General features: G+C 40.1%; 1 protein-coding gene across 2 annotated transcripts in view; it reads right to left on the bottom strand.

Moving 5' to 3' along the window:
- Positions 1-13,434, bottom strand: part of FNDC3B (fibronectin type III domain containing 3B) — a 320,442-nt gene that overhangs the window by 18,933 nt on the left and 288,075 nt on the right. For both annotated transcript variants that reach the window (XM_019735100.2, XM_019735095.2), the window contains exon 23: positions 9,893-10,105. In XM_019735100.2, the coding sequence (XP_019590659.2) occupies positions 9,893-10,105 (213 nt within the window). The remainder of the gene's footprint in view (positions 1-9,892; positions 10,106-13,434) is intronic.

Genomic DNA, 13,434 nt, shown 5'->3' with positions numbered 1-13,434 from the left:
ACGTTCTCCGTAACGCGGGTTCTGTGACCAGCATGGGCACTGCATACTATTAGGTACCAGCAACTTACTTAGCTCATCTCTTTGGGCCTCTTTTCTCCTCTGTGAGATGAGGAAAATGACGGAACTTAACCTCACTGAGCTGTGGTGAAGTTGAAATGGGTTAATAAAAGGAAAGCGCTTAGAACAGTCCTGACCTGTAATAATCACTCACTACATGTTAGTTATAATCATTTTTACAATGCTGAGAAGATGGGATTTTAAAAAAGAAACTCGACTCTCTCTTCTGAGAGACCGTCTACATCACTGTCTTTTCTCCTAGGTAGAGGGTCAGCGGTGTGGTGAGAGGCAGCCCTGCACACCAGGCCCCAGAGCCGGCCTCACTTCATTGGCTGTGGGTTCCATCTCACACTGGGAACTGTCAGTGAAGGGTGGGCTTCTTGTTCACCAGCCTGGTGGAACTCAATGTGCTAGCTCATGAAACATTCCCTCCACAAGTAGGCCTCAGATAAATATCCTGGATCCTAAATTTCCTTCTGCATGTGTTGACACTAACTTCTGGTTCAAACAATAAAGGCCAATCAAAACAAAATAAAACGCAGGTAAGCCAACACCAAAAGAATACAATCCCTCTTTTACCCTAATTTTGTAATTATTTTCCATCACTCCAAGAGGCAGGAGAAGAAAGAATCTTTTTTTCAAAGCCACTGATTTATGCCAGTTGCACGGTGGCCTCTCCTGGAGGCATCACAGGCTAACATACCCTGTGGCTAGAAGCACTGGGGGACAGATTAAAAATATTCATCAAATATTTGTTTTACAAATTTGTTTAATTTTTTTCTCTCTTAAACCTTTTTTTTTTTTTAAGACCAACTTCATTTTAAAATTCATTAATAAGTAAGCCAGAGGCTTTTGGTGATAGAATTAAACATGCTACAGGTCCTAAGACACAATGATTGAAGACTGATTTCAAATGCAACCAAGGATTCAGAGCTTAAAGCATGGCTTTGCCCTGCAGCTTTTCTGACACCTCTCACTCTCCCTATCTGGAGTACCCAGGCTCTGAGCTTGGACCACGGGCTCATGCACCACAGACCCTGGGACAGCAGTCACCTCCAGAGGCTGGCAGGAATGCTGTCGTCCTGAGGTCCTGACCCACGCTTACTACCTTGGCGTTCACTGCCCAAGCCTGGGAAGGGACAAGATTCAGAGTAAGAAGAAATCCACTGGAAATGTGGAGCACACAGAACAGGTGGGTGCCTAACCCGCAAAAGATGGTAACCAACAACAACTCTCACTGAGACATCTAACCCTTGAATTCTGCGGGTGGGTGTGGCCCAGCCAACAAGGGATACACTAATGGGGAGAGATCAGCTTTCCTCTGAGGCCACTCCCATCTGTGGGGAGACAGGATCACCCTGCCCTTCTCCCTCCACCTCCCTCCAGATACCATTGGTGGGAAGTGGTGGGGCACAGGTACCTGGACCCAGGAAGACAGGGCACAAATCTCAGCTCTGCCCCTTACCGCCAAATCACTCGCCCTTGCTAAACGTCAGTTTCTTCCATTTGCAAAATAGGAACAGTGTCCACGTCATGGGTTGTTTCAAGAGTCAAATCTGGAAATGTGGGTAAAAACCCCAGAACTGAGCCCAAGACATAGCACGAGTTCAACACTTGGTATCCAATTGCCCCAGACTGTCCCACGAGTGCCACAGGTCACCTCTCAGGGATTCCGGGCAGGCCACCTTGCCCTGAGGACCCCTGTGGCTCCCAACTCCTGCCTCGTAGGCCTCTCTCCAGGTTACTGGGCCATTACCGGCTCACATCCAGCAGGAACAGGTCCATCTGAATTTGTTCTGCCACACCTGCTGTGGCCTGTGGGAGACATACAGCTCACTCTAAAGTAAATTAATCTAATTTGGTGACTTGGGAGTAAAAAACGAAATGTTCACTCTGTTATTTTTATTATATTAATGTTCCTGTGTTATAAAAACGCAAAGAAGGAATATGTGTGTAACAGGTGGCATGGTCCCTAGGATGCAGTACGTGTGCAACAAAGCCACCAAGTAATTTATCAGTTCAGGCTGAGGCATTATGTAGCCACAGGGACTCCTTGTGGTATCACAGCTCCTTGGGAGTGCCTCTGAGGGGTCTTCTATTCCATCCACAATCCCTGCTGCCCATGACCCAGGGCTCTGGTGAAGACCAAGTAAGAGGACAGGTCTGGAAACATCTGTGGGTCTCCACTGTGGTGCTGCCCCCTTGGCATGCAGACCGAAGGGTCAGTGGGTAATAACAATCTTTCAGTCAGCAGACTTGAGTTTGAGTTCAGGTTCAACTGCCTGGTCATCTTGGGCTCTATAGCCAGGTAAGCTGTACCCTCCTCTGTAAATAGGAATGATAACAATCCCTACCCCTCAGGAGGTTATTGTGGCCAAATGGGATAATGCAGGGAGAACCCATTACAAAATGCCTAGCACTTGTTATTAATAAGACAGCACCAAGGTTCATGAATGATTTACCCTGTTTCTCAACGTTGGAGAGGCCTGAAGGATGTCCCCAGAATGTATCCTCACTTACAATCCCTTAGGCTTTCCTGCGTTGGGGAGGAAGCCTCCCCATCCACCGTCTTGGTGAGCCCAGGCCAAGAACTGCTGCTCAAAACAGATGGAAATGAGAGCAGCTGGTTCCACGCAAGTGCTGCTCATTAAGGGAAATTTGGGCATTTTTACTTAGAGAAAGGAAAAATGGAGAGAAGAGCTCTCTGGTACAAAAAAATATTTTCTTGGAAGGAAAAACATAAACAAGGCAGAAGGTTGGCTGGGTCATTGAAAGTTTACAGTCTAAATGAATTCTTTTGTGGCTCTGTCTCTGACTTTCCTCAGTGTTGACTATAATGTCTTCTTCAAACTAAATACTCAGATGGTAACAAGCACACAAGGGTTTTAATGTTGGCAATTTATCAGTGATTTAAAAAAGGCATTCTACGTATCTGTGAATACAAAATGATTCTGCTCATTCTGCTTGCCTGTCAGAGTACTCCATGAGGGGTGCAAAGACCTTGGCCACAATGCAGAGTCTGTTACCTTCACCGTGAATTTGGACAAGCTGATAACTCCGCAGGCTGAGTTTCCACACACCTAGGATAATACTGTCTTGTTCATCTGGCAGAAATTTTTATGAGATCCAAATGGAAGGACGAATTCTATGATTTCTTATTAAATATATACTCCAAAGGCAAAACAACAGATTCTTGACATTTTCAAGAAATCGAGGGGGTGACTATACTTTTAACCTCAGTATGTGAGGCTTTATCATTCTGAAAGATGACTTTTTTGCACTGAAGTGCAACTGAAGGAAGAAATCCAGACATGTTACATCTTTAAACGTTTCTTTATTTTAAATCATTTTAGAGGAAAATGATGATGTATAAAGAATTTTAAAATGTGTTTCTTCAAAAACAGGTTTGTTTCAAAAGATACATCCAAGCATGCTCTGGACAGCTTACAACTTAAATTTGCAGTAGAAAATAAGAGATAATGTTAACGGTTTTTTCTGTTTGCTACCTTATGATCCCTAGGCCATTACAGGCTAACGACAGCCCATTAATATCAACTCAAAATGATCCAACCTGCTGACCTAAAATGGCCTGTAGTGAACTAAAAGCTGCAAATGGCACGCTTCAAAACATGTTTCACAATAACCACTGTTAGTGAGCTCAGCACAGCTATACTCCTTGACACGTCATTGCCTTTATTTTTTTTCTCAGTTTCCCTGGGCTCCTCCATGGACTCTGCATGTGCGTGTGTTTGTGTGTGTGTGTGTATTTCCTATGTTAGTAACGTTTGGGAATGGAGGATGTTCAAAACAGGAATGAATAGTATGTGCCTCAATCCACCAAGAACACCGAGTCCTGTCATGTCTATGCAGAAGCAGATGGCATCCTGTGGGGACGCCTGAGGCAGGGAAGGTGCATTTCCTAAACTGGTTTTCATGTTAATGAGAGTCCCTGTTTGAAGACTGAGCACAAAAGTGCCAAGAGCGATTTCCAAAAGGCCAATGAGAAAAGGAGTTAAGTTCCTACACCACGTCCACAGTGGCATGTGGGCCTTTTGGCTCCTGAGCGATGAGGCTACAATGCTTTGTCGTTATGCTCCTAAGGAATAAAACATCACTGTAGCTACTGATGAAATGCTTTACGTAGACTGAAAGAAAATGCCTGTTTTCAATTTCTTTTTTGTTCAAACTGTACTTAAGTTACTGATATATTAAAACGAGATTTATTTATATTCAAAGAAAGGATGACCCGACCTCTGAAGGCTGCCAAAGACCCTTGAAACCTCCGATTCTCCTTCTTTGTTTCAAATACATTCAATGAGTCTCATCTTCTCAGATGCTCTTCCCAGTTTTCCAAATTTGTTTGCCTATCTCTATTTTAGTAGCCTTGCCTCTATCTGACCTGGTTCGGGAAAAATGGTGAGGAAAATGCAATCAAATCTCTTCTGGTTATTTATTTTTAGATAGATAGAAATTCCATTTTCAAACAGAAGAGGAACCTGTAATCTGAATTCTACTTCTGGTCCAATTAAGAGGTCAAATAGTTCATTCACTACCCCTCACCTCTGCCTGTGCCTAGATGTTTCATCCTGAAATTGACTAAGCTGGATATACTCTTTATTTTGTAGGCTGAATTTTTATGCTCCTTTTTCTAAGAAATAAAAATGCTTTTCCCCCATTAATCAGGAACTGGAGACAGACATCATTAGCTCCATTTTGCAGAGGGAGAAACTAAGGCAAAAAGAAGTGACGGGACATGACACCCTGGTTGAGAATGACAATTGCCTTCTGGTGACTGAAGGTAATATAAAAATGCCATTTATCCAACAAGGGTGATTATGTGAATGAGGGACGATTCCAGAGAAGCAAAGGAAGTCCCTCCTGAGGGTCTCCTGTGGGCCCCGGGCCAGTTTCCTTACATCTATTCATGTAATTCAGCAATGTGTCCTGAGCAACAGAAGCAGGCGTTTGCGCTGTAACAGGTGTACCTTAAGGAAGTCCACTCCTTCCATCGTGCTCTCACACACCCGGACCACTTTTGTTAGTTGCCTGGTGTTTATTTTTTCAGGGTTTATTTATGCAGATTGTTTTCTGTCCCTCTCTAACAGTGAACAGATAGTCATGTACACATCACAAAGGCGCTTGGCTGAAGGCAAAAGTGTCACAGCAGAAGAGCCGAGTTACATGAGAGCATGTGGTAATTATCCACTTTATTAAAGCTCTCTTTCCTCACCCCATTTTGCTGGAGCCTTATTTTAAAATACATTGTCTGTCTGACTAACCCTGAACAACAGATTAACCATAAATGCATTCCTGGAACTTAAGTTCCTCTTGCCTCAGTGCTGTGTACTATTATCGGGAACATGGACCCATGGGGGTCAGGACGAGAATCAGCATCAACTCAAATTTTGTTAGGGCAGCACAACATTTCATTTCAACAACACACACACAGGCATCTTCAAAACCATCAGGACAGCCTTACAACCTTCAAATCCATGAACTGACCTTGTTATTCTAATCCCTGCATTAGGTCAACGCGGCATTATGAAAATGTTTACTTTGGGAATATATTTTCCTTGCATACACAGAAACTGAAGACATTCAGATCTGTCTTAGATCTGCTAAGAATAATACCCGTCATCTCTCTGGGGCCAAACTCATATAATTTTTGTTTTTCTGTTGAGGTTAAATATTCTCTTGTGCTATGTGCTCATTGTTTCACGTTAATTTATTTTCTCAGAAAGATGAGCTCTTTATAGGTAGGCCACATACCTCGTAAGACCTAGCACACTGTAGTAATTCCAGAAAAAAATGATGATTGAGTGATTAGAATCTAATTGCTAGGGATAAACTTAATCCTGTAAACATAAAGCTCTGAGGCTGCTGCATCAATATGCAGTCAATGACCAGGAATCTGAAAGTCTGGGAAACAAACGTCCTGCTCAAGGGGGAAAAACGTTCAACAAAGCAAGTCCAGGTGATCTGTTTGAATTCTAGGCTGATTTCGTTTGAGGCAGGGATTTGGACAAGATGCCCTTTGGGATCCCTACTATTACTGTGAAACAGTCCCAAACTTAAAAAAGAGCCATGTGTGTAAAAAAAAAAAGTACCAGGACAGAAAGAGGCATCATTTACTTGGATAAAGACCTAAGGCCCATTTCTGTGCTTTAGAGATTGTATCCTTGATTTCCATCCATTCCTGAGTCCGTATCACTCATCTCCATCCTAAGGCTCTCTTGCGTGAGACTGTTAAGATTAGGACCCTAAATTTTAAGACTCACCCAACCTGTTACCTTCTCTCAGAAGCCTTCTCTGTTCATTTAATTTTAAGCGTACAATAGATGCCATTCTTCTTTCCCTCCTCAATACTCTGTGCACAGCATCAATCTTTAAGCCTTCCACATCATGATTTGCTTGAATGCATCTGTCTCTTGCACTCATATCCCACCATGTGAACTCCTTACGGGCAGGGATTTACCTTGGACATCTCTGTCTATCCAACACTTAAGCATTGCTTTTCTTTGCATATATAAAACTCCTAATAATCATACGTTGAAGTCAAGTCAATTTATCAAAAACAATGTTTTTTTTCACCTACTTGATGGAAGGCTTTAGTAGAAATCCTATCATCACAGAAAATATTTCACTTTTTATTTAAGAGCTAAATAATGTCGATAAAAGCTCTCGATGCCTGGAGCTTTGTAGGTGCTCAATAAATAGAAGTTTCCTTTAGAAAGTTTGAAAATGTATTATTTGCCAATTATACTTAGAAATCTGAGTCATTTCAGCTTTTTGATTGAGGGGTATATAAATAAACATAATAAAGCAGGACATCACAGATGCAAAACCCTAAGTGTTTTGGATGCTTAAGGAAATTTAGTAACTTTCTTATTGTTTTTTCACTTGTAAAAAGCAGAAGAAAATACGAAAGAGAAAAGAGATAATACATCATAATCATTTACAAGAGACATTTTTTTGGTAAAGGATTTAACTCACAGTCATCTGCATACATTGTTTCTTTAAGGTGAAAAAAAGTTAGGAAGGACCTGAGTTCACATCCTCAATACCTGAGTGGCCAAAATTGACTCAACTCTTTAACAATTACCAAATGTGGAGTTACTAATTTTCATTGTGCTTCTGTTGCAAAATATGTTTTAAGACTCAGATTACTTGCATAGCTGGCTAAGACAGCTGTGTAACTCAGATATCGGCAGCTCTACTTTTAAATGCCCACAGTAACGGGGGGTTGGATCAATTAAAACCACAATTAAATCTTTCTCTGGTTCTCACCTTGACCACAAGCAGGACATATAATATTTGTGCCATTCCATAATAAAAACTTATTCGTGGTTAATGAAATCAATGCATATGCTAAAGAGTATGTGCACTTGTCCCAAAACCCACAACCAGAAACCACCCTAGCACAATACGTTCAATGAAAAAGACAAGTGCCATTTGGAAGGAGACACTGTTCCTTTCAACTGAACAGGATGGGTCCAAGTCCTAAAGAACCTCCAGGGGATTAGAATTGGCAACGACTACGCTAATAATCAGTATGTCGATGTATCCAACTCAAATGATCTCTGCCTGATCCTCATGAGTCAAGACCCAAAGTTAAAGGCTTGGATTCAAAGGGCCACTCACTACAAGAGTTGTTTTAAGACGCCAAGGAAGGTCATCTTCAACTCAAATTAGGCCAAGTTTCATTCTATTAAATCCCAGGAAAATTATGCCACAAATAGAATGAGAATTTATTATGCTCTGTATTTCCATCACGTTAATAACATTGTGAGAGCACTGACAAATCTAATTTTAAAGAGATAAATTTGGACTTTCGCTTGTAAAATTAAGAGAAATACTGTTCCTAATGGTAAGTTTTCTTAAATTGCCACTGAAATTTAGGCAAGTCATTTATTTGATTAACAAGGGCAGCCTTGAGTGCTTTTTTTGGAGGAAAGAGCACATATTGATTACTAGATTCTGCACTATTTTCTGTCTGGCATATTTAAATGTCTTAGGACAACATACTCATTTGGAGCTTTTGTCTGAGGGCAGGGCTGGAGCAAGATGGAGAGGGCTGGTTTGGGGCAGAGCTGTCATTCTCCCCACATTCCTGGAGGGAATAGTGGACGCAGCTGCTCAGGCAGTCAGGGGGCACCAGTTCTGATCCCAATTCTGCCACCAACGCCAATATTTCTGGGCTTCATTTTTTCTTAACCATACAACTAGAAGACATTCTTTAAGAAAGGTTCTCTCTACCACCAATGGAAGCCAAAAGCCCAGGAAAAAAACATAAAGGCTTGTTTACAAGTTCCCCCCACGCTAGTTTTACGTATCATCATGATTTCTGTTAGTTCATAATCCCTATTCTTGCTAGCCCAGAGGAGTCCCCGGCCAGTAAAACGAGGGCGTGAATATGCATCCAAAGGCACAAAGGACAGTACGATGAACAATCTTATTACCTATGGGTATACATTCCTCTCCAATAAATCTACCAAAAGAAGCCTTGATTTTTCTGTGCTTTCTATTCCAGGACTAGTTTCCAATAGGACAATCAGTTTTTGCTCTTTTGTAGTCAAACTACAAAACTACTGTAGCCAAACTACTATTGGGTTTCACAGGTCCTTCAATATCAAGTTCAAATGTCACTTGTTTCAAAAAGCCATTCTTGATCTTTGCAACCAGATGCTCTGTTTCCTTCAAACTCCTAAAGCACTTTTCTTCTATGTCTGCCTTCTCCATACTCCCACCAAAGCTCTTTTATTCAACGGCACAAATGTTCTATGACAATTTGTGGGTTGATATTATGCTCCTGGAGGCAGGGCCTTGTTTTTTTCTTGATCCACTGAAGGCCCACCTCAAATAATGCCGTCTACACAGCAGGACCTCACAGCACAGGAATGAATCAAAGCACTCGAGTACAGAGAGGGGCATGGACATTAGACAGGGCTTTCTGTGCTACCTAAAACCAGTTCTCTGTGTAAAGGCACAGGATACCATAATGCGTAAGGGGGAAATGACAGAAATAGTTCTACACTAACATTGGTTTGCGTCTGAGCAGGTATGTCATAGGGAAGTAGTAGCATGTGTCTGTTCTAACGGGCTGTCTTGCTTTTATGGTGAGTTCCACCTCCTTCACCTGATTCTCTGATTTACACTTTTGGTAACAACATTCTGTCATCATTAACTTTTGCTCCACATCTGAATTATTCTTAAATACAGCTCAGCTGCCCATCTTATGATTGACTAGTGTCAGAAGAAACGAATTTAGGTTGAATAAATACTATGTGAAAGTCAGGATTTGATTTCTGTGGCCAAGAGTGTTTCCTGGGCATGGAGTCTTATGAAGAATCACCTATTCGCTCTGGTTAATTTGATACTGCATTGCCCCCAGTTACAGAGTACAGTCCCCATCTGTATATTACTATAGCTATTTCAGATTGGTAAACATGTTTGTCCTGATGGTTACTGAATATTTAAAGAGATAACATCTCTTTCTGATTCTTATTTCCCTCTGCACTCGGGACTAATATAATGCTATTACATCGTGTAGACTTGAGTTTGGCAGTTTTCGTTTTAGACAATTTCTCTGTATTATTTGGCTTTATGAAAGAAAAAACAAACACATACATTATTATCACATGTAGGGAAATCAGGATCTTTAGAATGTTTAAAGTTTAGATATTCCAAATGAAAAATAAAGGGTTATAACTTTGGGCATAAAAATGCAGGAAATCTTTCAACAAAGAAGAGTGTTTTAGAGGATGAATAAACACGTAGGATTCCATCCCAAAGCCAAAGGCAGAGCGTTTCCCTGTGCAGCCTCCCCCCATCGTACCTCTTGTTTCTGTCCTCCAGCTGTAGTGTGTACACCATGTCATCAGCAGCATGTGTCTTAGCGTTACTGTCTCCCCATTTCAGCTTCAGGCTCTGAGGCCCGGCTGCAGCACATTCAAGCCTAGGAGGCAAGGGTGGTAATGGCCGAGTTTTTGTTTTAATGAACTGACTAAATGGTCCAGCTCCAATTTCATTTATGGCCTGAATTCTGATCCTGGAAAAAAATACAAACACTACAGGTTAAAGAAGCAGTGATTCCTCATTTGAAATAAACATTGTGTGGAGTCTTTCTTACTTACCCCTAAAGCAATAGCATGGAATAAAGAAAAACAAAGTATTCAAGACAAATAGAGAACTTGGCATCTCAGAGGACAGATTGTGTTCTATTTCCTCCCCCAAAAAATAAAATAAAATAGCAAAAATAAAGCACATTAGCACTATATCACTTAGCTATCCTAAGATATCTTTAATTAAAAAGGGCTGCTGTCTGTAGGAAGACATCCTAATGATAGGCTTTTACATTTTATTCTAGCCATCCTTTAGCTGCCTCAAAGTCAGTTGTGGAAGTAAGTGGGCTATAAAGAATAAATGAAACAGAGAACAAACAAGTCTCCTTCAGAAGTCAAAAACAAAGGACATCAGCTCTTCAGCAGGGCATTTCTCCTTCCCCTGTCTCCCACCTCACCCGACAATCTCTGCTAATCCTTAACCAGAGCTGGGTGCAGACACTGTTGGTAACAGGATATGAGGCAGATGTGCAATAACCTTAACTGGATGTTTTTTTATGTGCAGTGTTAGGGGTAATAACGATTCATCCTCATCCTCTCAACACCTTTTCCTGCAGCGACTGAATATTCTTGAAACTTGTTTCCTTCTGGCCTGCACATGTTTGCCGAGGCCTTCCTCCGTACTTCTCACATAACATGAGCAGTTCTCTCCATAGCCTCAGACATTTCCACACCTTCACTCATTGTAAGACCAAGCCCAGGTCTACATTTCCTCCATCTTTTCATGTCCCGTTACTAGACCTCCGGGGGACCCTCCACCCAGACCCCTTGCTAGGGGGTCTTACCTCACAGGCATCTTACCAAGATGCCTGGGCAGTGTGGTGTCACATTGAAACTTGATCTGAATTTGAAACAGTGTCTTAAAACATGCGACAATAAAAAATATATTCAAAGAGATAAATTCTTAGGAAACAGATCAGCTTAAAATATTCTAGTAATTTAGGTTTATACACTTCTCATTTACAACACTTATTGCTTACACTTAAATAGAAAATATCACTTAAGTATTATGTAGCTAAATTCGTCTGTAACCTCAAATTAGCCTTAATTCTTCCAATTTAAATATTACATAATTAAGCAAGCCAACATAATATGCCTGTAGATTAAGAAGAAAGAACCCTGATTAACTGCAGGTGAGATGGAGTGAGCACACTCCACCCTGTCTTACCCACTGAATGAAGCTATTAAACCTGGAGAAACAAATGGAGCAGCTATTCAAGAACCCTAAAAAGTGCTGGGGAAGAATTTAAACTATCACCACGCTAGCAGTGAGTTCACCTTTTTGCTCCATTGTCCCCCAGACTGGACTCAATGCAGCCTGAAATCCGGGAGCAGATCTCTGCACAAACAGAGTTCTAGGAGAAGCCGGGCTCAAAGATAGAGAAAGCGGTATCTCACGCTCAGAATGAACAGGGAAAATTCCCCATTCCTCTTTTGCTTTTCTGCATTCTCATTCCCTACCTCTTAGCCAATTTCATCCTATTAACAGCCTAAAAAGGAAGAAAAAATCACATAATTGTACCAATTGATACAGAAAAAGCATCTGATGAAATCTAACATATATTCATATAAAAATTCTCAGCAACTAGAGGTAGATAGGAAAGTTCTCAACATGAAAAGGGCATCGAAGGAAATACCTACAGCTACATTACACATTATACTTAATGGTGAAAGAATAAAGGGTTTCTTTTTCATTGGTAACAAGGCAAGGATGTCTATTCTCACCAACTCTTCTTTAACATCATGCACTGGAAGTCCTAGACAGTGGGGGCGGGGGAAGTATAGAGATAGGAAAAAAAGAAATAAAACTGAGACTATAAGACACTGCGGAAAACATTAAAGACCCAAGTAAACAGAGATATACTGTACTCATGAATTAGAAGACTATATGCAGAAAAAAAATCAATTCTCCCCCAATTAAGATATAGATATAAAGTGATTCTAATAAAATTCCAGCAAGATTCTTTGAGTAGATATATACAAGTTGATTCTAAAACTTATATGGAAAGGCAAAGGAACTAAAATTGCTAAAATGAATTTGAAAAATAAGAATAAAGTTGGAAGAATCACACTACCTGATTTAGGACTTAACTATAAAGCTACAGTAATCAAGACAGTGTGGTAACTGGTAAAGAGACAGACACATAGATCAATAGAACAGAATAGAACTCCAGAAATAGATCCACACAAATATGGCTGATTGATTTTTGACAAATGTGCAAAAGTAATTCAATGGAGAAAGAATAGTCTTTTTAACAAATTGTGTTAAAATAATTGGATATCAATAGGGAAAAAAATAAATCTCAACCTAAACCTCATATCTTATTCTAAACTTAGAATGGATCACAGATCTAAATGTAAAATATAAAACTTTTAAGAAGAAAACAGGAGAAAATACTTGTTACCTAAAATTAGGTAAAGAGTTTTTAGATAGGATATAAAAAACATGATTCATAAAAGAAAAAAATTGAAAAATTGGACTTCATAAAAATTAAAAACTTTCGCACTGTTAGGAGAAGGAAGACAAGCTACAGACTGGGAGAAAATATGTGCAAATTATATACCTGTGACAAAATGAATTGTATCCGGAATGTATAAAGACCTCTATAACTCAACAGTAAGAAAACAAACAATGCAGTTTAAAAATGGGCAAAAGACTGAAACAGACATTCCACTAAAGAGGATATACGTATGGCAAGTAAGCACCCGAACAAATATTCAACATCACTAGCCATTAGAAAATACAAATTGAAACTACAGTGAGACACTACTATGTCTTACAAAATTTTACATATACTTATCATAGGACCTAACAATCGCACCTCTTGGTCTTTATTCTAGAGAAATTAAAATTATGTTCCCACAAAACCTGCACGCTAGTGTTTATAACAGCTCTAGTCATAACCATCTATACAACTGGATGAATATCTGCCTCCTAGTTTAGAATATAGCAAATAATCATCTCTGATAAAGTACAGCAAAATTCCATTAGAGAGCTTTACTTTTCCCACATTCTATTATTCTAGAGGCTTCATCAGGTCTCTTGCAGACAATGTAAGTCTCTCAGTATGATACGGAAAGACTAGAATAAAATCTTCCCTATCTCCTAACATGAGTCTTATAAAATAGCTTTATGGTACTAACACAAGAACATTTTCCTATGGTTGGAAAATAAGACATTTTTCTGCAACTGGAGAAGAAAAATCTTTTTAAAAAGTAGAAATTACAACCCTTTTTGCCTTCTTAGGAAAAGGGG

Source organism: Rhinolophus sinicus, linkage group LG01 (genome assembly GCF_036562045.2).
Source record: "Rhinolophus sinicus isolate RSC01 linkage group LG01, ASM3656204v1, whole genome shotgun sequence".
In the NCBI taxonomy this organism is placed as follows: domain Eukaryota; kingdom Metazoa; phylum Chordata; class Mammalia; order Chiroptera; family Rhinolophidae; genus Rhinolophus; species Rhinolophus sinicus.
Note: the sequence above shows the minus strand (reverse complement) of the source record. Positions and strands in the feature narration are given on the sequence as shown.